Source organism: Microtus oregoni, unplaced genomic scaffold (assembly GCF_018167655.1).
Source record: "Microtus oregoni isolate MIOR12 unplaced genomic scaffold, Mior012 000012F_ref0000307, whole genome shotgun sequence".
Taxonomy (NCBI): domain Eukaryota; kingdom Metazoa; phylum Chordata; class Mammalia; order Rodentia; family Cricetidae; genus Microtus; species Microtus oregoni.
Genome location: NW_024543071.1, coordinates 19002337 through 19028310, shown reverse-complemented (window position 1 = coordinate 19028310; position 25974 = coordinate 19002337). Strand labels below are relative to the sequence as shown.

The 25974-nt window shown below is 47.7% G+C and overlaps 2 protein-coding genes across 2 annotated transcripts; both read left to right on the top strand.

Moving 5' to 3' along the window:
- Positions 1 to 51: 51 nt before the first annotated feature.
- On the top strand, positions 52 to 25974 carry Hoga1 (4-hydroxy-2-oxoglutarate aldolase 1). The gene is made up of 7 exons (XM_041661874.1): positions 52 to 556; positions 15944 to 16072; positions 16315 to 16442; positions 17123 to 17257; positions 17486 to 17582; positions 19333 to 19466; positions 25615 to 25974. The coding sequence occupies exons 1-7, from the start codon at positions 364 to 366 to the stop codon at positions 25762 to 25764; spliced, it is 966 nt and encodes a 321-aa protein (XP_041517808.1). The 5' UTR covers positions 52 to 363; the 3' UTR covers positions 25765 to 25974.
- On the top strand, positions 6901 to 7782 carry CUNH10orf62 (chromosome unknown C10orf62 homolog). The gene has a single exon (XM_041661875.1). The coding sequence runs from the start codon at positions 6901 to 6903 to the stop codon at positions 7780 to 7782; it is 882 nt and encodes a 293-aa protein (XP_041517809.1).

Here is a 25974-nt window from a genome sequence, read left to right as displayed (position 1 = left end):
CAGACTCAGACCAGCCTGGACGGTGTTGTGTGTGTTGGGGTAGGGGAGCTGACTCTTGAGTTTGAGGCTGTGGGAAGAGGGCCCAAGCTCCGTCCGAGACACTTTTTAGTGTAAACCCCAGGAGCCAGCTCTCTTTCAGGCCAGAGCTGTGGCATTTCTCCAGCTTCTTCTTCCCAGCAGGCAAGAAGACCAGCGTCAAGCCTCTGGGCCCGCCCCCAGGCTACACTCCCCTCACGTCCACAAGTTGTGGGTTGGGGCCACGAATTTTTAACTGGGTCTGTTGATCATTAACAGTGGGGAAAAGGAGTCCAAACTCAGTTCCCCTGTGGCTGTAGACAGCTGGGCCTCAGGCCTCCTGCAGAAATGCTAGGCCGCCAAATCTGGGCCTCTATGAGGCAGGGATTGAGCAGGGGCTTGTCTAGGAATATAAAGGGGAAGAAGGTAGACATTGCCGGCATCTACCCACCTGTGACAACCCCTTTCACCGCCACCGCGGAGGTAGACTATGGGAAACTGGAAGAGAACCTGAATAAACTAGGCACCTTCCCCTTCCGAGGTAAGAGGGCGTTTGGGAAGCCAGATTGGCAGAAGCGGGGAGTGGGGAGGGGGAACGGAGATGGGACGACAGGACACAGGTCTGGCACCATGGACAGAGCCTCACCTGCCTATGTTTCCCAGCTGTGGAGGGCTGAGGCACTGTCTTCTCTACTCCCAGGGTTTTTGAGGGGATCACGTGGGTCAGTGAATGAGGACGTCCTTGTCTACCAGGCCCTCTGCTGATGGGAAGGCCAATGGCCCGTTCACATGGCAGAGCGGCCAGTATCTGCCTCCCTTCCTTCCAAACCTGCCTGGCAGAACTACTCAGTGTGCCAGCCCCTCTGGTTCACCTCTTGTTTTACACACGGGTCCGAGAGATGTGATCACCATCCACAGCCACACAGCTAACACATAGCGGCTGAGATTTGATCCGGCTGATTACATACTCCATTCTGTCCACTTATTCTAACACCTCCTGAGTTGCTGGATTCCCTCTAAGACCTATTCCAACAAATGCTGTTTGGTGTGGCTCTGCCTGAGCAGGCACAGGCTAGCAGCTAGGATAGTGGCCTCTGGTTTCCAATCACAGCTTTGCCAATGGCCTTTCCTATGGAATACTCTTTGCCTGCTTCTCCATATGACACATAGGAGTGATAATGCCCAGGTCGTGGAGTAGCCAGAAGAAGAATCTGGAAGAACAGGAGTGAAAACATGCATGGTATAAATTCTAGAGTGCTGTACATTTGAAGGTATCGATTCCTGGAATGATGATGATGATTATTTTTTTTTTTTTTGATTTTTCAAGACAGGGTTTCTCCGTAGCTTTTGGTTCCTGTCCTGGAACTAACTCTTGTAGACCAGGCTGCCCTCGAACTCACAGAGATCCACCTGTCTCTGCCTCCCAAGTGCTGGGATTAAAGGCGTGCGCCACCACCGCCTGGCTGGAATGATGATTATTAAAAGTGCAAGTGACTCTGTGGCAGAGCTGCTTTGTGACAGTGAGTCCCCCGCCCCAGCTCAGTACTCAGATGATGACGAGTGTTTGTCAAGGGACAAATGGCCTATGGGTGCACACACTGAACAGGGCCAGTGTGTCTGGAGCTTGCTTACGGTGGCCTGGGGTTGGGCTGAGACTTGATTTCCTTAAAGCAAAGCATGACAGCCCTTAGCTTCAGAGAGAACACTTCGTCCGCTTCAGCTGAAGGACCAAGACACTCTAGGGCAGGGGCCGGAGGACTGGATTTTGTATACATTGTATTTCTGCCATCCAGGAGTTCACAGAGACCTCTAGAATTGTCTTTGGATTTTCCCTTTTGCCTCCCTAACTGCTGCAACCAGCATGGGGTACCCTAGACAATTGGGGGGGGGGATTTGGTTTATGGGTTCCTGATGGTATTTGAGTTCTCTATTCACCTCATACCAGGAAGTTGAAGGCTTTAGAGGTCAGGAACTAAGCCCTCAGGCTCTAAGGAAGCTCAGCATAATTCTCCCAAAATAGTCAACCATGCAGCTGGCATAGAGGACATAGAGCCAGGGGATCCCATCACGGCTCCAGCATGCCTTCTCTTGCCTTCCGGAATAGCCCATGCAGTCCAGTGCTCAGGGACAGATGGAGACAGCTGTCACGTAGTACTTTGCATGAGTGTGGGCAGCAAGTCCTCTGAAGAGATGGAACCTTCCTTTGGTGCTTCCGTGAGCGAGCACAGTGTATTCTAGAAGGTGTGCCTCAAGCTCTGGGGTTTTCTGGGTTTTTTTGTTTTGTTTTGTTTTTGTTTAGTTTAGTTTTTTTGAGACAGAGTTTTTCTGGGTAGCCCTGGCTGTCCTGGAACTCACTCTGTAAGCCAGGCTAGCCTCGAACTCAGAGAGATCCGTCTGCCACTGCCTCCCAAGTGCTGGAATTAAAGATGTGCACCACCACTGCCCAGCTGGTTTGTTTTTATATTTTTTTAAGTATTGCTGATCTGTACTGATTATTTAAATGAACAGTATTCTTTTAAAATAAAAGTTAAGAGACTGGAGAGATTACACATTGGGTTCTTGCTGCCAAGCCTGATGACTTAAATTCAGTCTCCAGAACCTATGTAAGGTGGAAGAAGAGAACCAACTTCTGCAACTCATCTCCTGAACTCCACAGGCATTCCAAGAGACATGTGCCCTCCCAAAAATGTAAAATTTTTATTTTTTTAAGACAAATTAGTTAATGTTATCAAATACCATATAAAAACCCACAATAGCCAGGCAGTGGTGGCACATGCCTATAATCATAGTACCAGGGAGGTAGAAGCAGACAGATCTCTATGAGTTCAAGGCCAGCCTGGCCTACAGAATGAGTTCCAGGACATCCAAGGCTACACAGAGAAACCCTGTCTCACAGAGAAACCCTGTCTCAAAAAACCAACAACCAACCAAACAAAAACGCACAATAAATAATGAAAAGACTATGCCAGACCTTTAGCTTCTGTTTGCAGTACAGAAAGTACATGTCAGTTCTGAACCAGAATAGTTCCATTGAAGTACAAAACAGAAATGATAAGGAAGAATCAAAAGATGTGCAATGGCTGCCTTTGGTGGTCAGCAAAACAAACCAGCCACCATTAGCTATTTTGGAAAGAGAAAGTGGCTCCTAATTTGTAGATAAGGGATATCTTTGGTAGATAAATTAATTACTGTTGGAGGAGGCCGCTTATTGGTTCCTGGCTGCTTAACCCCGAAATAATCACACAGAAACTGTATTAATTAAATCACTGCTTGGCCCATCAGCTCTAGCTTCTTATTGGCTAATTCTTACATCTTAACCCATTTCTATTAATCTGTGTATTGCCATGTGGCTGTGGCTTACTGGGTAAAAATCCGTCCGGTGTCTGTCTCCGGCGGGGGCTACATGGCTTCTCTCTGCCTCTGCCTCTTTTCTTTCAGCATGCCTTTTAGTTTTTCCCGCCCACCTAAGTTCTGCCCTATCAACAGGCCAAGGTAGTTTTTTATTCATTAATGGTAATCACATAATCACAACATACAGAGGGGAATCCCACGTCGGAAATCCCACATCATACCGAACACTCAGAAACCATCTGCTACCATACCAGACAGTAATCTTGAAACTCAACCACCACTCCACTTTCACAGGATCCCAGAGAAAGAATACCACCCCCATGAAAGCCGAAAACAATTCTAGAAGACGACGTTCCCCCCCGCCCCAACAAACTACAAACTGCAAAAGCTTGTCAGTCATACATAGAAGCAGCTCTTTGAGGCTAAGAAAATCAGAAGCGGTGTTAGTACCAGCAAGCACAGGGTCTGCTCCTCTGGTTTGCTGTCTTGTGCAAAATGCAGGTTTGAGTGTTGTGCACAGTGTTTTATGGTTATAAAAATGGGCCTTGAGTAAGGGTTCTGTAATCTTAAGCTTCAAATTTTTATTAAGTAAAATAAAAATTATAACCAAATTTGGTGTGCCTAAACAAGACCTGAACAATGACAATATCGATAGACATGCTAACTTGGAAGAGGAAAATCTCATAGGGGTCCCATCCCTAGACAGAGAACTACAGCTAACTACTGACTGCTGAGAGAGGGAGAATTAGTTTCACTCAGAAATGAACCCCTAGTTAGTTATTCAGTACAAAGTGGTAAGCCCAGAAATCATGTACACATGGAGTCGGCAGATTGTATTTATTTTATTTATGCATATATACGTAACAATAAAGAAAAAGAGGCCATCAATTTGAGAAAGAATTAATCAGGGAGACATCGGAAAGGAACGAGGGAAGTAATCTAATTATACTTTAATTTAATTATTTTTTTCAGAACAGGGTTTTTCTGTATAGCTCTAGCTGTCCTGGAACTCACTCTGTAGACCAGGATGGCCTTAACTCACAGAGATCCACCTGCCTCTGCCTTCTAAGTGCAGGGATTAAAGGCTTGTGCCACCACTGCCCAGCCAGACTAATTTAAATTTTTTAATAAAAAAACTTTTGGAAGGTCATAGCCAAAGCCTAGAGGGAGGGGCTGTTCAGAAGGGCCAGTGACCCTGAACTCACACCTGTAAACAGCCTCACAGGTGAACTTTGAGTTGTTATTTCCAATGAGGTTAGTAGAAATTCCCAGAATAGTTCAACAAGGCTGGAGAGCTGAGGTCCCCTAAAGCTTTCAGCTGTACCTTATTCCTACCACATGTAATGTGGACTATGGTTTCTTCTGAAAAAAATTTGTATATATAAAAATTATTACTTGATTAAAGAAAATATTTCAAATAATTTTTTGAGGGGGATGAGAGGTTGAGACAGACTCTTTCTACATAGCCCTGGCTGTCCTGGAACTTACTTTGCAGACCAGGCTGGTCTTGAATCTGCAGAGATATGACTACCTTTACCTTCTGAATGCTGGGATTAAAGCTGTGTGTCACTATGCCTGGTATCAACTTTTCAAAAAGATTTACTTTGTAACATTATGTAGGTATGTGTGTCTGCACATCAATGTTGACAGTGATTTCTGTCCTGCCTGGTCCCGCAGTCATTCAGTCTCAAAGAAATACACTGAGGTCTACATTAATTATAAACCGGTTGGCCTATTAGCTCAGGCTTCTTATTAACTCTTACATCCTACATTAACCCATAATTCTTGTCTGTGTCAGCCATGTGACTTGGTACCTTTTATCATCAGCAAGGCAGTCTCATCTTCCTCTGTCTGAATGACGACTGCCGACTGAACCTTTCCTTTTCCCAGAATTCTCCTGTTCTGGTCACCCCGCCCCTACTTCCTGCCTGGCTACTGGCCAATCAGCATTTTATTAAAACAGTACAAGTGACAAAACTTTACAAGGTACAGGACCATTGTCCCACAGCACATGGACATGGGCATGTTGAGTACAGGAACCAGAGGAGGACAGAGATGTCAGATCCATCGGAGCTGGCATTACAGAGACCGAGCTTATCAAGTGCTGAGCTTGACTGAACTCAGGCCCTCTAAAGAGTAGCAAGTGCTCTTGACCCATCTCTCCAGCCCCTCAAATATCATAGCTTTTTTTTTGCATTTATTTTCTGTATATGAATGCTCTGTCTACATGTATGCCTGCATGCCAGAAGAGGATGACAGATCTCATTATAGATGGCTGTGAGCCACAATGTAGGTGCTGGGAATTGAATTCAAGACCTCTGGAAGAGCAGCCAGTACTCTTAACCACTGAGCCATTGCTCTGGTCCCAAATAACAGAACTTTTTACAAGGACCATTTGGGCCTTTCTGAGGGTGCTACATGCTTTGAGGTAAACAGCAGTAGCCCAAACCCGTTTCTAGCCCCAAATACACAGGAATAACTCAGGATTGTACAGAGATCTGTGGCAAGCCTGACTAGCCAGGCCACCTGCTCAAAATTTCATGATGCTTACTTACCAGGGGCAAAAAAAATTTGAATCTTGGCTGGGCATAGTGGCGCACCTTTAATCCCAGCACTTGGGAGGCAGAAGCAGGTGGATCTCTTGAGTTTGAGGCCAGCCTACTTTATAAAGTGAGCTCCAGGCCAGCCAAGGCTGTTACAGAGAAACCCTGTTTCGAAAAACAAACAAACAAGCCAACAATTTGGATCTTTAAGCTATCACTAGGGAAACGTAGAATGTAGAATGACCCCAGGCCTTGGGGCCTGACGTTTGTCCTATCTACTCTGCCTTCTCAGCCCACTGCTCTCACTGTGACCTCATTGTTCCAGAATGAGCTCCTTCCTGGGTCCTTTAGTTTCTGGACTCTCCCCTGTAATGGAGCTAGGGCTGTAAGAGACAGTATATGTTGTGCTGACAGCAGGGATGGTTTTCTTGGGAAGTTATTGACCAGGAATGGATGCCAGTTCAGCTAAGGGGGTCCCAGTTTGTCATGGCCAAACTGATTCACTGTCCTCTGCACTCTGGGGGCCACTAGATAAGGAATAACGAGGGAAACCAAAGAAAGTAAGCAGGACAGAGTAGAAGACTGCACAGCCAGCAGAAGGCAGAAGCATCTCATAGCTAAATGACACTTTTCCCACTGAGAGCAGGTGACAAGACCCAAACCTTACATGAGGCTTGCCAGACTACGTCTGAGTGCTAAGGTGGCCTCACCTCACCCCATCCCCCCTGGCTGCCTTCCTCACAATGGGGTTTATTGCTGAGGTGTCAGAGGGCATACTAGAGGAGGGTGAGGCAGGGGCCTACCTGTCAGACACCCGCAGGGCTCCGGCCCATTCAAGCATGAACCATACCATCTGGGCTCCGCCACTCCCAGCACACTCTTAGCTCTCTGCCCGAGGCCTAGGGCCCTGGAGGACTTCTTAGAGTTCCTCCAGCAACCATCATGCAAGGTGGTGCTGGGGACTGCCCTCCTACTAGGAGGTGGAGGCCTCATGCTGTGGGCTCAGAGGAGGAAAAGGAAGACAGAGTGTGCTCAAGACAAGTCTCCCGAATCCTGCCAATCAAATGACAGCTGGATCAAGTCTCACTTTAGCTGCCTCTCTGAAGAGAGGTTGCCCACCCACCGCTACGTCAGCAACAATGCCCCCTCGTATGAAAATAGGCACGGGGAAGCCAACACCACCTTCCACATGGAGACCCTCACCTCCAAACACGGAGAAGGGAGCATGGCTCTGCACCGAGATTCCTTTGCCAGCAAACAGAAGGTGTCTGGGACCTCAGTGACCAAAGAGACCCAGAGGGAGTCAAGAAAGCCCTCGTCAATGGAGGACGAAACCTGGGCTGCTGTGGCTGCTTGTGCCAAGGAGATCGATGCCAAGGGGCATCGCCTGGCTAATTCCATGCTGCAACGCGCCACGACCTACCAGCATATAGGTCACGTGGAATCCAGGGACATCAGCCCAGAAGAGCTGAAGGCTCTGGAGGAGGTGGAGATAAAGCTGAAAGGGAGTTTCCTCACTCAGCGGGAAACCTCCATAGCTGGTTCCAACCAAAGTCACACCATCTATAGCCAGAGTCGCCATGGGCACCAGAGCCAGCATAGGCATTCAAACCACCAGAGTAATCAGAGTCATCCTGTTTACTCCAGCCACCAGGGTCATCACCCAGATCACTTGAGCCACCAGGGTCATCCAAGTTACTCAAGCCACCAGAGTCATCTGGGCCACTCAAGCCACCAGGGTCACCAGGGTCAACCAGGTCACGCAAGCCACCAGAGTCATCTGGGCCACTCAAGCCACCAGGGTCACCAGGGTCACTCAAGCCACCAGAGCCATAGTCTGCCCAACCGCAGCCACCAAATCTATGACTCTTGAAGCCACTTAACCATGTGCTCCCGTCCCCCAGCAGGGCCGGCTCACATACGCAGGCCTGTTTTCTCTTCTATGGGGAAACCTGCTTGGTCCAGGGTGAAAGGCTGCCACCCAAATCCCTACTTCTGGCCCCCACGAGTGAGGGAGGAAGGGATGCAGCTTCAACAGCTCGAGGGCCCTGAAGACCCACGAGAGAAGACATGAGGCAGATTACAGGAGCAGCCACCACAAGCCCCACACTGACTCCACATGCCTGAATGGAGCCAATAAAGCCCTGCATGCCCTCATTCTTCTGCTTCCAGGGACTCTGTGGCCAGCTGAGTTCTGGGCAGGGTTGGAGGAGAGGGTGTGTCCCCAGCAGTTCTGTAGGTGGGCCTTGGCTGGGGGCCTTCTCATTGCACCAGCCTTAAGACCATAGTAGTTTCCCCTGCCAGAGGTCTCACACCCACCCGCCTACTGCTGCTGAGGGACCAGGATGGAGCATGGGCTGGGCAAGAGGTGACCAGGGGCAGGCTTTCAGCAAAGAGTAAGTCACAAGTCATCCAGGTGGGACTTTGGGCCCCATCCTCTTGGGTCCATGGGGATCCTGTGTCCACAGCTGAGAGCTGTATATGACAACACATCTGGGTCATGTCACCATTGCTTGAGTCTTGTGACTGCTGCATCTGCTCCAGTGTTCAGACTACAGCTGCCTCCTGCCTCCTGTCCTCTTCCCCTCCCAAGGTTCTACCTCTCTGCTTATCCTGATGCCCCCCCCCCCCACAGTCTACCTTTCTTCCGGCCTCCTACACGCCTGGCATTCTCTCTGAGTCTTCCTCCTAGGACCCTCTGCCCCCAAATCAAGCAGCCACTTCTGTGAGTCTTTAGACAGGTCAACAAGTCACTGCCTGACTCCAGGTAAATCTTTGACATAGATTTGAGTCTGTTAAGTTTTTACCTTGTGGGCCTTATCTGGGGCAAGTCACTGAGTATAGCTAAGGTCATAAACACCTTAAATGTGGACAGTTGGTTAGTATTTTTTATTTTCTGGACATTGCTAGTATAAATTTGTATGAATGAAATTTAAATTTTTTTAAATTTGCTGTTGGCATATGAGATGAACATGTAGAGATCAGAGGGTAATCTTATGGGGTCATTTCTTTCTTCCCACCTTTACCTGGATCCAGGAATTTGACTCAGGTCTTCAGGTTTGCACTATCAAGGTGGCAGGAGTTTTGGAACCACTGGACCATCTCACTGCCCAAGTGTATATGAATTTTTATTTTCATAGTTTTCAGCAGAATAAATATAAACTGAAGGGAAACAAAAAAATTCCTTCAGATGGGAGGAGTTCCATCTGAGGAATATCCTATATTGGCGTATTTTAAATATTTCATAAAATTTTGTACCTGTTGGTGGTTACACATGCCTTTAATCCCAGCTCTTGGGAGGCAGAGGCAGGCAGATTTCTGTGAGTTCGAGGCCAGCCTGGTCTGTAGAACAAGTTCCGGGACAAACAGGGCTACACAGAAAAACCCTGTCTCGAAAAACAAAAAACAAAAGCAAAACAGAGACAAAAAAAATTGTAATGAGGAGGCAGAGACAGGTGGATCCCTGGAACTTCTGGTCAGTCAGCCTAGCTCACCTAGTGCACGGCAGACTAGGGAAAGAACAGAAAGAGGTTGCCACATAAAAGCCCAGCCCCATGTGCGCGTGCACACACACACACACACACACACACGCACACACACACGTACCTGCACAAACTCAACAGACAAAATTGAATTTTAATTGAATTGAATTAAATTCAATTAAAATTGACAATTTAATTGAAAATAAGTAGGGTTGATCACAGAGCAAAGTATTGGAGGCTAAAAACGTTCACAACAAGCAAAAGAGTGGTGAGATTTGGCCCCTGAAAAGACTAGAAATACAAGCACAGAACCTGAGACACAGCTCAATGATGGAGCCCCCGACTGCTATGTTCAAGGCCATGGGTTTGTTTCTTAGCCCAGAAAAGACAAAGGAGTGCATACCTGGGACGTCTGAAATCATGTACTTAAAGACTTACATAAATTTTCCAATTAGCTCACAATTTTGGAATACATTTTTAATAGTTTCAGCCAGGCACAGTGGTGTACTAAAGTAATTTCAACACGTCAGAGGTGGAGAGGCAAGAAGGTCAAGAGTTCAAGGTCATCCTCAGCTATGTAGTTTGAGGCCAGCCTGGACAATAAGAGATCTTGTGTCCAAAAAAAAAATTAGAAAATATTTCAAGTTGGCAAAATTGTGTTCAGCTAGCACCCGTGTTCATCCTTGGTTCTGTTTCTTGTGCTTATAAGATGTTATTGGCATTCCTCATATCCCATTTTTATCTCCAAAATTCAAAGCTGAGACAGTTGCAGACAGTCCATGAGCATATGCCAAAGTTCTATTACTGTCCTGTTGTAGGCAAAATGGCCCAGGGGCAGGCTGCTTAAATATAGATTTTGGTGTGGACATTTTTATTAGGGGGAAGAAAAGCCCATCAGATGACTGTTGAGACTAAACAGCCACCAGAGTCTGGCCCGAGCTGGGAGGTGGCTGGCTTCCCAGATCCAGACCTCATTCCATTCAAGTTTGTTTAGTTCCTTATTTGTTTGTTTATTTATTTATTTATGCAGTATCCTGCCTATAGGCCAGAAGAGGGCACCAGTTCTCATTATAGAAGGTTGTGAGCCACCATGTGGTTTCTGGGAATTGAACTCAGGACCCCTGGAAGAGCATTCAGTGCTCTTAACAGCTGAGCCATCTCTCCAGCCACCTCCATTAAATTTCTTTAAGGAATTGCTTAAGCATTTTGTCAGGCATTTTGTCCCAGAGGGAGGTTATAAATCAGATCATGTTTTCTTTTCTTTCTTTCTTTTTTTTTTTTAAAAAAGGTCTGCTTCAGGCCTGCACGTTCAGGATGGTTATTTTATACAGCAGATTGTCAACACTCACCTCAGTGAGTCTGTGTTGATCGCCATTCCAGACTGGGTGACTCCAGTTCAAGCAAGAAGAGCACGGAGTAGGACAGCAAGATGCTGTAGGCTGCAGGGCCCCGAGGGACAGGGATTTGAGACACTTACTCTAGGATTGTGAGAGGTCTCGGCTGGCTTCGAAGCACAAAGGCATTCCATAAGCTTCTGCGCAGAGGCAGGAGAATGGCAGTGGTTGTGGGTGGGGGAGAACCCCGACATTTGTTTTCGTGGTGCTTGGGAATTCAACTAGGGCCTTGCACAACCAAGCAAGTGGTGTCCAAGACACGCCCTAGTCCGGATTAATGAAGAACATTACTAGATGGGGGAAGGCTAAGTAGAAAGCCAGAAACCACTGTGGAACTTAGAACGAAAGAGGACTTTGGAGCCCATCTGCTCCAGATCCCGTCTTGTAGAAGAGGTCAGGGTGAGAAAGCTTGCCTGATCCCTTGGAGTGACTGAAGGACTCCAAGCACCTTCTGCATGTGAGCACACACAGGGAACATGATTTTTTTATAAAAAAGAACAGGGAAGGGGAACTCAGAGGAGAAGGGCTCAGTGGCTAGAGACCCACAGAGGGTCCCAGGATACACTTGGGAGGAGGAGGCGATGATGAGGCTCCAACGGGCCATAGCAGTCACCAGGGATACCCCTTCTGTGAGACACTGTGCTTGCTTTAGGCCACAGTAAATCACCAGGTTGCCTCTGTAGCCCAGGCCTGCTCAGCACCCTTCTCAGACCTCGCCCACCTGAGCGGCTTCCACAGTGAGAGGGACTTCTGTGCAGGTGGGGACAGGAGTTGAGAGGTTCTCCCATCTGGCCCAGCCACACTCGGGCTTTAAAGGGAACTTTCTTCCAACTCCAGGAGGATTGCAGCTCACACCCACAAAGCACTAGGCTCCAGTTAAGTTCTTTACAAAGAGCATCTCATTTTAACTTCACTGTTTGAGAAAAATAACAGCATCTCCACTTTCCAGTTATGGAAGCTTAAGTTTGGTTAAGCAATTTTCTTTTTTTAATTTAACTTTATGTACATTGGTGTGAAGGTATCAGATCCCCTGGAACTGGAGTTACAGACAGTTGTGAGCTGCCATGCGGGTGCTGGGAATTGAACCCGGGTCCTATTGGAAGAACACCCAATGTTCTTAACCGCTCAGCCATCTCTCTAGCCCTCTTTTTATCTTCTTTTTTTAAAGAAATTTATACACATCTGTGTAATTCGTGTCTGTCGTGTGTGTGTGTGTGTGTGTGTGTGTGTGTAGACTGCAAAAGGGCCCTAGATTCCCCAGAGGTGGGGTCACAGGCAGTTATGAACTGCCTTGGAAACTGAGCTTGATTGGACATGCAGCCAGGGTAAGGAGGGGGCGATTGGACATGCAGTCAGGGTAAGGAGGGGATGATTGGACATGCAGCCAGGGTAAGGAGGGGGCGATTGGACATGCAGCCAGGGTAAGGAGGGGATGATTGGACATGCAGTCAGGGTAAGGAGGGGGCGATTGGACATGCAGCCAGGGTAAGGAGGGGATGATTGGACATGCAGTCAGGGTAAGGAGGGAATGATTGGACATGCAGCCAGGGTAAGGAGGGGGCGATTGGACATGCAGCCAGGGTAAGGAGGGGGCGACTGGACATGCAGTCAGGGTAAGGAGGGAATGATTGGACATGCAGTCAGGGTAAGGAGGGGATGATTGGACATGCAGCCAGGGTAAGGAGGGGGTTGCTTATAGCACCAGTTCCTAGATGTCAAAGTGCTTTCTGGGACATTTTCCTAGCTGAGCCATTAAAGCAACTCTGCAAGTCAGGGCTGGAATGACTTTTACTTATGACATAGAAAAGGAAGTGGAGGGCTGGAGAGATGGCTCAGTGGTTAAGAGCATTGCCTGCTCTTCCAAAGGTCCTGAGTTCAATTCCCAGCAACCACATGGTGGCTCACAACCATCTGTAAAGACGTCTGGCGCCCTCAACTGGCCTTCAGGCATACAGACAGAATATCGTATACATAATAAATAAATATTTAAAAAAAAAAAAGAAAGAAAAGGAAGTGGAGACTTGCAGATGTGACGACTTCCCAGGCTGCATGCTTGGGAGTCAGGTACAGGCCTAGTGCCTGATTCTGGAGGCAGGGTGGGAGCTGGGGAGGTAAGGAGTAAGTGTGAGAGGCTCTATCTGCCATAGGAGACTGGAAATGAGGGCCTGCTGCTGCCTCTGGGGCCATCAGACCCTGCTTTCTGCTTTGAGAGTCACCTATGGAGCCCAGGGGCTGCTGGGATTGAGGAGTGACTGTGGCTGGTTAGGGACCACAGCATATGCCTGTCACAACTCGAGGTAGCAAATAACTTCGGCAACTAAATAGAAGTGGCATGATCTCGGTTTTGAAATGGTTAAGGGTTGGCCCAGTGTTGGTTAAATGGGAGCCTTCACCAGGGCAAGCAGCTTCTTCAAAGAGGTCGGACACTCCCAGGAAGCAGAACAAGAGGCTGCACTCTTCCCCAGTCCTGAGGACCCGACCTCAGGACACACTCACGCTGAAGCCAAACCCCAACTGTTCCAACACATTCCTTGGGGTATCACAAAGGAAAAGTCAGTGTCCAGTGAGAAGGTTCCGAGCAGCCCTCCTGGCAGTGGAGCCTATCGCTTCTGTGAACAACGTGGAAAACGTGGTATGAAGTTGAGTCGGCATCACACTGTGTCCCCTGAAGAGTGACTCACGGGAACACTTTCTCTTGGTCTCAGTGCCAGGAAACTCTGTGTTTCTCCAGGGCAGCTGCTTTGCTCTTGCCTTTCAGAATCTGTGTATCTGTTAGGGACCACATTTCCCTAGCAGTCTCTACTGGGAAGCTTGACTTGAACGGGGGTTAAATTGATGGTCTGTTACACATAGCTGTAGGGCACGGATTTTGTATGCTAATACTGCTCCCAGCTTTTTTGTCTTTTTCTTCTCCCACTTCACTATTTATTTCTAATCCTAGTGTGTTGTGTGCTGCGTTTGTTTGTACACTACTTGTGATTCTTGTTCTCTCTCTCTCTCCTGGAATTCAGTCTGTAGACCAGGCTAGCCTCGAACGCAGAAATCCACCTGTCTCTGCGTCACGAATGCTAGGATTAAATGTGTGTACCACCACCATCTGACTAACTTATGATTTTTATTGTTTGTTTGAGACAGGGTCTCCCAAATCCTACAGGCTGGCCTTGAACTCTTGATTCTCTACTCTCCAGCTCCCAAATGTTGGAATTAAAGATGTGGGTTTATTTTTTTTTTGTTTTATTTTAATGGAAGGACATTGTCATTATTGCCTTTCCTGACACTGATAAAATACCCTGACTGAATGGGGGGAAAAAAAGAAATAGAGAGGAAAGGCCATGACTGCTCCTAGGTATGGAGGAGAAAGTTTATTGTAGATAAAAGGGAGAACATAGCCAGAGGCAGGATCATCTGGGGGAGTTGAAAGTGGACAGGATCCTGAGCCAGGGGAGCAGAGGGAGAATGGGAGGAAAAGGGGAGAAGATGGAACCAGATACAGCAGCCTAGGCAAAGGTGAAAGGGGCAGGTAACCAGAATGGCTAGATTCCAAGGAAAGAGCCTCTGCAGGAAGGGCAGCTAGCCCCTGGGCTGGAGAGTTGGGGAGGAGGTAAAAGGTGAGGTATGCCAGTTATCCTCTGTAACAGCTAGGGACTAAGGGATGCTGGGAGAACCTGCTATGTTAAATAAGCACCTCCACCATTTGTCCCAGGGTTTGAGAGGCTGAACACTGACAAGAGCAGCTTACGAGAGGAAGGGTTTGACTTAGTATTTGAGGTTCCAGTCCATCCCGGAGGGGTGGGCCTTACAGAAGCAGGAATGAGGCAGCAAGTTGCATTCACAATCAAAAAGCAGAAAGCAACGACCATGCTCAGTCCATTTTCTCCTCTTTATACTGTCCAGAATCCCAACCTAGTGAATGGTTCTGCCCACAGTGGGCTGGCCAGCCCTCTTCAGGTGACCTAATCAAAATAATCCCCCACAGGTGTGCCTGGAGGCCTGGCTCCTGGGGGAGTCTAGAGCTCACCAAATTGACAATTGGGGTTAACCAGCACAGGCACAGAGAAGAGAAGGAAAAGAGAGTAAATGGGAAAACCCAGGAGCAATGTCTCTGCTAACACTTATTCCCCAAGGTTCTGCCAAGAGTGTCGGTTCTGCTTGGCTTTCAAAGAAGTAAAAATATTGGTACCGTTAACTGATATGGGTTAGAAACCTCTCAAACAAATGGTTGATAAAATAGGAGGGTGAGCCGGGCATGGTAGTCCAGGCCTTTAATACCAGCATTCCAGAGGCAGATGGATCTTTATGAGTTCCCAGTCAGCCAAGGCTACATAGTGAGACCCTGTCTCAAACAAAACAGCAAGGTGACAAAAAAGAAAAAAATGCAGTGAGACACCACTTTTGACACAGAAAATGGCAAATGTTAGTTCTGAGGATACCCAGAGTTGGCATGGGTGAACAGTCAGTTAGCTTTCCTGCTGTGTCCTGTGTGCTGACCAATGGGAAGCCTGGCACCCAGGAAACTATACACAGATGTGACTGTCGGGCCTAACTATGGGAACATAGAAGGAATCCCTAGACATAACCAAAGATTTTTCCAGAAAATGTTCGTTTCAGCGTCATTTGCAGCAGCAGACAAGAAGTCGAAATGTCCTCGAGGACAACTGAACATTGTATAGAAATAGAGCACACGAATCAGAGATTTGTATTCTGCTGCAGACAAACGCAAAACAACGCCAAACGAAAATAACAAACTGCGGGTTATGTAAGCCTGGCTCCATTTCTCTGAAGTATAAGTCATCTTATTTCTGGGTCCTTATATTTGTTGCATGTGTATAAAGATATGAAAGAAAACAGTATACCCCTGAGCTGGGGCAGAAAGCCCAAGTGGGAGATAATGGGAAGGGTGGTCATGGACGCAGTGAACATGGGTGCAGGCTATGATAGGCCATTCTTTCTGGTACAGTTAAAGTATCTCACTCAAAGCAAAACGGGGGGTGCACTGCTGTGTATCTGTTGAGAGCCCTGTGTTTATGTCAGGACAGGGATGGGAAGGGTAGGCAGAAAGCCCTGGTGGGAAAGTAACCCTGGGGACTGCAATACCAGCATCCTGATGCTCCCAAGAGGGTAGGAATAGGTGGGTTGCAGTCATGGGACTCTGTTGTAGGCTTCGTGATCCAGGGCTCTACTGGAGAGTTTCCATTCCTGACCAGCAGCGAGCGCCTGGAGGTGGTGAGCCGAGCGCGCCAGGCCATACCCAAGGACAAGCTTCTGATAGCCGGCTCTGGCTGCGAGTGTGAGAACACGATGCCTCGGGGCCCTGGGGTTGTTGGGCTGTGGGGGATCCGGGCTCTTGGGCCCTGGGGTTGCGTTCTGTCTGTTGTTTTGCCCCTGCTGGGGCGCACCGAGGCCTGGGGTTGCTGGGCTGTGGGGGATCCAGGCTCCTGGGCCCTGGGGTTGGGTTCTGTCTGTTGCTTTGCCCCTGCCGGGGCGCACTGAGGCCTATTTCGTTTGCCTTCTCCTTTCTCCCCTCTGCAGCCACTCAAGCCACGGTAGAGATGACCGTCAGCATGGCTCAGGTCGGCGCTGACGCGGTCATGGTGGTGACACCTTGTTACTATCGTGGCCGCATGAGCAGCGCCGCCCTCATTCACCACTACACCAAGGTAGGTGGCAGGGGTGGGTGTGGGTTAGAGGCCTGGGACCAAGCGGAGGTTGGCGGAGATGGAGCCCATGCCTAAGGAGAAGCTAGGAGTGGCACGGAGAGCCTACGTCATGTTAATAGTCACTCTAGGACCTAGTATAAGCCATCAGGTACCAACTCTGTGACATTAGACCACTCTGTAACCTCTCCGTAACATTTCCTTTCCTTTAAAACAGGAAGAATAGGGGCTGGAGAGGTAGCTCTGTGGTTAAGAGCTCACAATGCTCTTACAGATGGACTAAGCTCAGTTCCCAGCACCCATCTGGGTGGCTTGCGACCATATCCAACTCCAGTTCCAGAGTATCGGAAGCCTCTGGCCTCTAAGGGCACTGGTACTCATGTGCATATACCCATACATATACGCCTGATTAAAGATAATAAAAATAGATCTTAAGAAAATAAAACAGGGTAAATAAGGCATCTGCCTTGTGCGCTTCTTCGGGGTTACATGAGATCTGCATACATAGCTTCGGGCTGTGCCTGCTGTACAGAGAGCACTCAGACTTCCAGTCATTGCAACCCTTCGGGGGGCAGACCTGTCACACAGCTCTGCAGTGACACAGTCCAGGGCCTGGGAGGGTAAGCCTCCAGCCCCTCAGACCCGGGCAGGTGCAGCCTCCTCCTTTTCTCTGTGCCCCACAGGTCGCGGATCTTTCTCCAATCCCTGTGGTGTTATACAGCGTCCCAGCCAACACAGGGCTAGACCTGCCTGTGGACGCCGTGGTTACGTTGTCTCAGCACCCGAATATCATCGGCATAAAGGACAGTGGTGGCGATGTGAGTGGCAGCAGCTCCCAGACTGGGACCACCTCCTCTTTCTCTGGTTCTAGCGCGGTAGTTTCTAACCCAGAGTAGCGCCGAGACCCATGTCAGTCCCGAGCTTGTTGGGTGGGCGCCCCGAGGCATGGTCTGGACTTCCGGGCATCTCTCTGGGTACTGGGCTGTATTTGTGCAGGCTGGTCACTAGCTCTGGACCCAGCTTTCACACTGTGTTTACTGTAATAGGTGACCAGGATTGGGCTGATAGTTCACAAGACCAGCAAACAGGATTTCCAGGTGTTGGCTGGGTCGGTTGGCTTCCTCCTGGCCAGCTATGCTGTGGGTAAGCCTCCTGCTGCTCAAACTGTCCTGACCAACCAAAATGCACCCAGATGCTCAGGACTACTAAGAGAGACTGGGTTGGGGGGTGGGCAGGCCTGGGTCTGCAGGGAGCAGCTGTCTCAATTCTGGGCGCTTGGGCTTGACCCTTTTGGGTGGGGGAGGGTGTATGAGTACCGTGCTGGCCTGTAGAGATGCCTGCAGTTGGTAAAGTCCCAAATTCCATGCTTAGATGACAAAATTAGCTCCTCTAATCTTGCCCTGTAAATCATTCTCTGGGAGCAGAGGTCTCAGGCCGCTGCTCTAGGCCAGGAGTCCGTTTTCCACTGCCTCTGACCGTGGGACCGAATGAACTGTCAGACATGGGTGGTTGGGATGGTATCTCCTGCTGTCTGCTCAGATTCTCTTGCAGTCCGGCATCCTAGCAATGGCACTTAGAGCAGCTGCTCTTGTTTGCTTTGGGAGAGGGTCTTTGGGTTCAGGCAGGACTGAGCCCTGGTGGGTGGGGCAGAGGAACAGAAGCATCAGGGAGCTGAGATAAATTTTTCAGCTGTGGGAGACAGCAGTGGTCTCCGTTATCTCTGGGCTCTGCAGACTTCCGCTTTGGTCAGGGTCCTAGCACATCCCTTTACCATCCTACAGTCTCTAAAGTGCAAGGTGGGGGAAGGGCTTTTGTAGCTCTTTCCTGAGATACAGTGGAGAAGGCACAGGCTCTGGAGGTAGGGGCGACTGAGGTATGGCTTCACACAGTAACCAAGTCAGGACACCAGCCCTCACTGGGCCTGCATTTTACCCTAAACAACTCAGTAGTCTGTGAAGGTCAGAGGGCCAGCCCATCAGCCAGTGCCCAGTCAGCGCATAATATGTAAGCTTTTGAGGTGTTTTTTTTTTTTTTCTGAGACAAGGTCTTTCTGTGTAGCCCTAATTATCCTTTAAGTTCTTGTAGTCCAGGCTAGCCTTTGAACTCACAGAGATCCACCTGCTCCTGCTCCCTAAGTGTTCCATGCCTGGCTATGAGTATCTTTTGTTTTTAAGTAAATCTGTTCTCATTAAATTTTTAAAATTATATCTTATTTATTTTGCATGCATATGTGTGTGTAGGGTGTATGTATGTAATGGCACATATGTGGGGTCAAAGGACAATTTTGGGAAGTTGTTCTCTCCTGCCATGTAAGTCCCAGGGATTGAATTTGGGTCATCGGGCTTACCCACTGAGCCATCTCTCTGGACCCATAGTTGGTTTCTTCCAGTCTTGAACCACTATGCTTAGGGTCACTACTACCTCATCTTAGACTCACACTCAAAGGTTGAATTTCACATCCTGAAGCCAAGGGGAGGAAACACCCAGACTCCTGGCCCCAAATCCAGGCCACTTTCCCACTCCTGACCAATAGTGGCCCAGTTAACTGAAGGAATAAGGTTTCAGAACTCAGTTCCTGTTTCCTCAGCCCCTAAGGTGTCAAGATCTGGAAACATGGTAGGTGGAAGGTAGGTGAAGGGGCTGCCCTGAAGGCCGTGTTCCCTGCTCCACCACTGGCTCTGAGCAGCGACTGGCACGCAGACTTCTTGTATTGAACATACAGGCAGCCTTTGCTGGAAGTACATAACTGGACACACAGACCATGACTGTGGCATGGCCCAAAGACTATAGAAATCTACATCCCGTGTTCCCAATTATGAAAAGGTTTGGGGCTCAGGGTTTGGGTTTCTCTGTAGTAAGTGGCTCTGATGAATGCTTTGTCTCCTTCGGGCAGGAGCTGTTGGGGGTATTTGCGGCCTAGCCAATGTCTTAGGGGCCCAGGTATGCCAGCTGGAGAGACTCTGCCTCACGGGACAGTGGGAAGCTGCCCAGACGCTGCAGCACCGCCTCATCGAGCCCAACACAGCGGTGAGCTCCCACCCTGGACTGGCACGGGGTCTCTGCTCAATCCTTCCCTTTCAAACTGTCCATGAGAATGTCCCAGTGTGGGAACCGCTACCGACTCCCCAGGAAACCCCGATTGCAGAGAATGAGCCCCGTAGGTTCTCAAGCTTCAGAGTTCATTGGAATTTCCATGTGGGCTAGTTAAATGTCCAACCCTTTGAACATGCATGGAAAGAAATGTCCTGAGTGACGGCAACGTCAGTGACTCTGGGACAGTGCGCCATGGCTTTACAGCAACCACACAGGGTACAGATAGCGACAACCATAGAGACCATGGTAGCAGAGAACTGGAGCTATTTTGATTTTCCAGGAGAGTTGTCAGAACAATGTGCTCTGCAGGTCAGACTTTATGTTCCAGTACTTTTGGGGGCAGGTCAAGGAGAACTTAGCAAGGAATGTTGGTCAAGATCAAAGCTAATTTGAAAACTGAAGAAAACTAAAGGAAATGTATATCCTTTATTTATTTATTTATTTATTTATTTATTTATTTATTTATTATGTATACAATATTCTTTCTGCATGTATGCCTGAAGGCCAGAAGAAGGCACCAGACCTCATTACAGATGTCTATGAGCCACCATGTGGTTACTGGGAATTGAACTCAGGACCTTTGGAAGAGCAGGCAATGCTCTTAACCACTGAGCCATCTCTCCAGTCCCTATTTTATTTATTTTGAAAGAGAGTTTCACTGTGTCGCAAGGCTGGATTTACACTCTTAAAATTCTCCTGCCTCAGCCTCCTGGTTTTGCATCTGCACTAATGTAAATGTGTTTGTACTAATTTACTAATGTAAATGTGTCTGCATTCTCAGCACGTGTGCTGTCTTATTTCAGCCCTGTGGAGAGCTGGGAAGTAATGTGTTTCTGGTGGCTGATGACACTGAACATCTATTGATGTATTTGCTTGTCACAGCCTTGACTCTCAAATATCTGTTTATGTCCTTACGTCCTGTGTCCATTTTCTTTCTTCTTCTGGTGCTGGAAACTGTGCCCAAGCCTCACACAAGCCAGACACCATGTGCTTTGCTATCTGCCTGCAGTCCTGACTGGTTGCTTGTCCATTTTCTTTTTCCTTTTCTTTCCTTCTCTTCTCCTCTCTCTCTCTCTTTTTTAGTTTTTTGTTTGTTTGTTTGTTTGTTTGTTTGAGACTCAGTTTCTCTGTGTTTCTCTAGCTGTCCTAGAACTCACTTTGTAGACCAGACTGGTTTCAAGCTCACAAAGATTCTCCTGCCTCTGCCTTCCAAGTGCTGGGATTAAAGTTATGCACCACCACCACCCGGGATCTTGCCCATTTTCTAAGTAAATGTCTTTCTTATATATTAAATTTAGAAGAACTAGTCCCTTCTTAGCTGTGTGCTTGTAAAGATTTTCCCCTAGTCTGTAGCTTCTCTTTTTCATTTTCTTTACATGTTTTTGGTCAATCAAATTTTAGATTTGGGGGAAAAATTAAGATTTTGTTGAAGTCAAATTTGTCAATATGTTCTTTCTTGGATGGTACTATTAATGTCAAGTCTCAGAAGTCTTTGATCAGCACTAGTTGCTGTATATATTCTCCTACTTTGTTTCCTGAAAGTTTAGTAGTTACATTGTAAAAGTTTGTGACCCATTTCGAGTTAATTTTTGTTTAAAGTCTGAGACTTTGGTCAAGGTTCCTTTTTTTTTTTTTTTTTTTTGCCTATGGATATCCAAAACCATTTGTTGAGAAAGCTCTTTCCTCTGTGGAGCTGCCTTTCTGCCTTTGTCAAAAGTCAGTGGGGCAGGTTTGTGAGAGTCTATTTCTGGGCTCTCTAGCCTCTTCATTGATCTGTGCGTCTACAACTCCACTGTGCCACTGTCTGGATTGTTAGCTGCAGCGTAAGGGTTTAAACAAGTCTTGTAAAAGGCTGCTTCCTCCTGTCTGGTTCTTTTTAGCTTCCTTAAAATTGCTTGAGTAGTTGATTCCTCTGTCTTTCTATATTAATTTTAGAATAATCTTGTCTATAGTTACAAAAAAAAAATCTTACTAGGAATTGTTAACCTGTAGACCACTCTGGGATGGTAACATCTTTCCTGTGTCACATTTCTTTCTTTCTCTCTTTCTTTCTTTTAATTTGTTTTCTTTTCTTTCCTTTTTTTTTGATATAGGATTTTTCTGTGTAGTTTTGGAGCCTATCTTGGAACTCACAATGTAGACCAGGCTGGTCTTGAACTCACAGAGATCTGCCTGTCTCTGCCTCCCAAGTGCTGGGATTAAAGGCGTGCGTCCACCACCCAGCCGCCACCACCCAGCTGAGTGAACTCCAGGTTTACTTACACACACACACACACACACACACATCCACACACACACAAGCACAAAAAAGACCCACATATATATACACAGAACCTGATGTGAAAGTTGAAAGAGGCTTCCCAGCACTTGGGAGCTGTTTCACGCTTTTCTGGGCAAGTTAAAAATAGTATTTTAACTTCACTATCTGCCAGGCAGATTTCTCTGTGTAGCTTTGGAGCCTATCCTGGAATTTGTTCTGTACCCTAGGTTGGCCTCAAACTCACAGAGATTCGCTTGCCTCTGCCTCGTGAGTGCTGGGATTAAAGGCGTGCGTCAGGCTAATCACTTTTCAAATACTGACACAGATGTGCATCCCTGGAGCAAACCTCACTTAATCATAGTATAGATTTATTTCGGTGTGTTGCTGAAATTTCATTTAGTGATATTTTTATAAGAATTTTTATGCTTATATTCATAAGGAATAATGGTCTATTTTTTCTCCTTCCTTTTTCTCTCTCTTCACTCCCTCCTCCTCTTCTTCCTCCCTTTCCTCTGTCGTTCATTCCCCCACTGAGTCTGATTTTTTCTTTTTTTAATACCTCTGCAATTTTTAAAAATACTTATTTATTTACTTATTATGTATACAATAGTCTGTCTGCATGTATGCCTGCAGGCCAGAAGAGAGCACCACATCATTACAGATGGTTGTGAGCCACCATGTGGTTGCTGGGTATTGAACTGGGGACCTTTGGAAGAGCAGGCAATGCTCTTAACCGCTGAGCCATCTCTCCAGCCCCGAAGGTATTTTTCTTTCTCTTGATGGAGATGGTATAGAATTGATACTGAATCTTCTTCAAACATTTGTGGAATTCTCCAGTAGAAACCAAGTGGCCGTGGTGATTTAATGGGATCATTGGACTATAGTCATAAATGGTTGTGAGCCTCCAAGTGGGTGCTGGGAATTGAACTCAGGTCCTCTAGAAGAGCAGCAGTGCTCTTAACTGCTGAACCATCTCTCCAGCCCTTCTTGTTGGAACTTTTACTTTAAAACGTTTTGTTATTATTGGGGATTGCACATGGATGCCCCGCTGCACATGTGGAAGTCAGAAGACAGGTCTGTGGAGTTGGCTCTCTTCTACCTTAGTGTGGGTTCTGGGGATCCAAAACTCAGGTCATTAGGCTTGCCTGGCCAGTGCTTTGCCCACTGAACCATCTCCCCAGCTCCTGTTGGAAATTTTATTGGTTGTGGCCCCTGGTATCTTATGGTTGATTCAGTTCTGAGTCTGAACCAGGAGACTCACCATTGTGTTGATTTTTGGTGCTTTAGGTCCCTGGTTGATCCTCCCTCTTCAGTGTGTCTTTTGGAGTTTTCTTATCTGTTTTCTGAGACAGTGCCTCACTGTGTAGCTCTGACTGGCCTGGAATTTGCTGTATAGACCAGGCTGGCTTACAACTCTTCCACCTGCCTCTGCCTCCCAAGTGCTGAGATTAAAGACACATATCCCACACAGCACAGATTCACTACCTGTTTTCTGCAATGGCCAGAGTGTTCATCAGGGGTTATGGGAAGAAAGAACACAACTGCCTCTATCTTCTCAAATTAGAGGTTTTAAGTAATTTCCCAAGTTGTGACCCTTCCCACCCTGAGCATTTAAGTCATTGAAAACAATATTAGCAAAGTGGGCATATAAAACTGAGAACATTATTTGCTTTAGGTTTGAATATTTTATATATACTTAAACAATTTATTATCATTTTACTTTCCTGGCTTTAATGGGAACAAATTCATTAAGACTTTTTCCCCCCTAAATCTGTTTCTAGGAACAAAATCAAATCAACAAATAAAACATTGCCCAGGCTGCCGTTGAAATTTCTCTATAACCCAGGCAGGCCATGAAGTTGTGATCCTCCTGCCTCGGCCCCCTGAGTAGCTGATATGATGGGTCTGGGCCACTAGGCCCATCTTCCCTTATGCTTTTGCTACCCAAGCTATCTGTATCCCAGCCCCACAGTGGCGGATGCTTTGTAGCAGGCAGCAGGTGTGCTCTAGGTCTCCTGCCCAGCTTGGCTTGTCTCAGTTTTAGAAGAAAGGGCAGCTGAGAAGGAAAGGGAGCTTCTTCCTGGATGCGGAGCTTCCCTCAGAGTGACTCTGTCAATAGGTTCTGAGAACTCACAGAAATGAAGCCTTCTAGTTAAGCAGGGCCAGGGCTGCCCCCAACACTCTGGCCCTTCCCCTGGGGTGGAAGCCTGCATTTCTCATTTCCGTCTACCCGCACGAGAGAAGGGTCCCACATCTGCAAATGCCAGGACAGGAGGAGGTAGCGCCTCCAGCGGTCTTGGGGACTGCTGTGATTTTAATGGTGTTTGTCATCTGATGTCTGAGTCATGTCTATGGGTAGGTGTCATCTCACTTTACAGAGGAAGTGGTGTTGGCTGCCCCCTCTGGGAAGATGGGATGCTCGGCTGCCATTAAAGCTCTCCGAGGTCATCTCACCCCATCCTGCCCCTTCTTGTGCCAGCCCTGGGCACACACTCAGGAATGCCTGGAACACCTTTCACTGCTGCCTGAGCTGTAGGCTCAGACGCTCCAACAGCAGCCTGATGTCACTGTATTGCCCTGTTCTGTCCAAGGCCTGTCCTTCTGCCTTCCCACCCAGCATCTTGCCCCAAGCTATACTTAGGACTTTCTGGGGTCTTCTAGCCCTTTCTCCAGGGTTGAGAAGGCACACTGGCTATCTTCAAAAATCCTTGGTAGGAACATGGTTCCATCTTCTTCTGGAGGTTTTGGCCAACTCTAAAGCTTGCGAGTTTTAAAAGCTAGGCTGTTAAGACATTGTGTTTTTCCCATTAAGACATGGGGAAAACATCAGTTTGCTGGTGATGGCTGCCCTCTAGTGGCGGATAGTTGTAAGCCAGTCATCCAACATCCACCCCAGCCTTTTCCACTGAATGCCTCATTGCTTCTAACCTTCACGAAACTCGTACCTCTAAAGATCCCCCCAATGGAGCTTTATTAAGTAAGTTTTTAGATCGTCAAAGATGCATTCCAATATTTCTGATCAGTTGCTTTAACGAAAAGGGAAGAAACTGGATCCTTCATTTATTCTGTAAAATTCCCTGTACTGTTTTGAGCTGCGACGTGGCTGTAGGTGCCCACTGTGATACACAAGCCTTTAGAGGTAGTGTTGCTCAGCCCCTTCATTTTCCTAGGGGAAAAAAGTTGCTTGGGTAATAAATATTATATGCAGTTATATGACAAACCTCCTGTGGCTAGTTATATCCTTTCCTGTGAAAGCATTTTGTTTGTTTGTTTGTTTTTCGAGACAGGGTTTCTCAGTGTGTTACTTTGGAGCCTGTGCTGGAACTAGCTCTTGTAGATCAGGCTGGCCTTGAATTCACAGAGATCCACCTGCCTCCGCCTCCCAAGTGCTAGGACTAAAGGTGTGTGCCACCACTGCCCAGCCCCTGTGAAAGCATTTAAATAGGGCCCGGGAGGAGCTGTGGGTGGGTGGGGGACCCTGATGCTGGGGACTTAGGAGCTGGGCTCTGTCCACGGCTTCCTTGCTCACCGGGTCTGCTGTGCTGCAGGGACCCAGCCTTGCTGCCTTCTACGCCAGCTTCTATCCCAGCATGAAGGCTAGATTAGATGCCCCTCTTTGTTGAAGTAGTTTTTCTCCTAAGCCTTATTCAGGTTGAGACTCTCCATAACTGACCCACTTCTGCTGTCTAAATCTGGATTCTCAGTGCAACCTGCACCACAGATTGGAGTTCTTTACAGGAGGCTGGGAACCCCAACTTTTCCAGCTAGGTGTGTCAGAGGTGTGGGAGCTCTGTAGTCTCTTCTAACAGTGCTTCTTCTCAGGTGACTCGGCGCTTCGGGATTCCCGGGCTGAAGAAAACCATGGACTGGTTTGGCTACTATGGAGGCCCCTGCCGTGCCCCCTTGCAGGAGCTGAGTCCCACTGAGGAGGAGGCCCTGCGCTTGGATTTCAGCAACAATGGCTGGCTCTGATGACAAGCAGGAGACACCTGGCCTGAGCTGTCAGGGACGTCTGTTCCCATAGCCTGAAGAGGAACAGGGCATTAGGAATTAGGGCATGTATTAGTCAGTGTTCTATTACTGTGAAGAGACACCATGACTCTCGTGATGCTTATAAAGGAAAGCATTTAATTGGGCTGGATTACCGCTTTCAGAGGTTTAGTCCATTATCATGATGGGAAG

Excerpts from the sequence above, each read along its gene's own strand:
- Hoga1 (XM_041661874.1), top strand. The coding sequence starts at position 364 with ATGCTAGGCCGCCAAATCTGGGCCTCTATGAGGCAGGGATTGAGCAGG. Across the intron at positions 557-15,943 it reads AGGCACCTTCCCCTTCCGAG|GCTTCGTGATCCAGGGCTCT; the intron begins GTAAGAGGGCGT and ends ACTCTGTTGTAG. Across the intron at positions 17,258-17,485 it reads TAAAGGACAGTGGTGGCGAT|GTGACCAGGATTGGGCTGAT; the intron begins GTGAGTGGCAGC and ends TTACTGTAATAG.
- CUNH10orf62 (XM_041661875.1), top strand. The coding sequence starts at position 6,901 with ATGCTGTGGGCTCAGAGGAGGAAAAGGAAGACAGAGTGTGCTCAAGAC.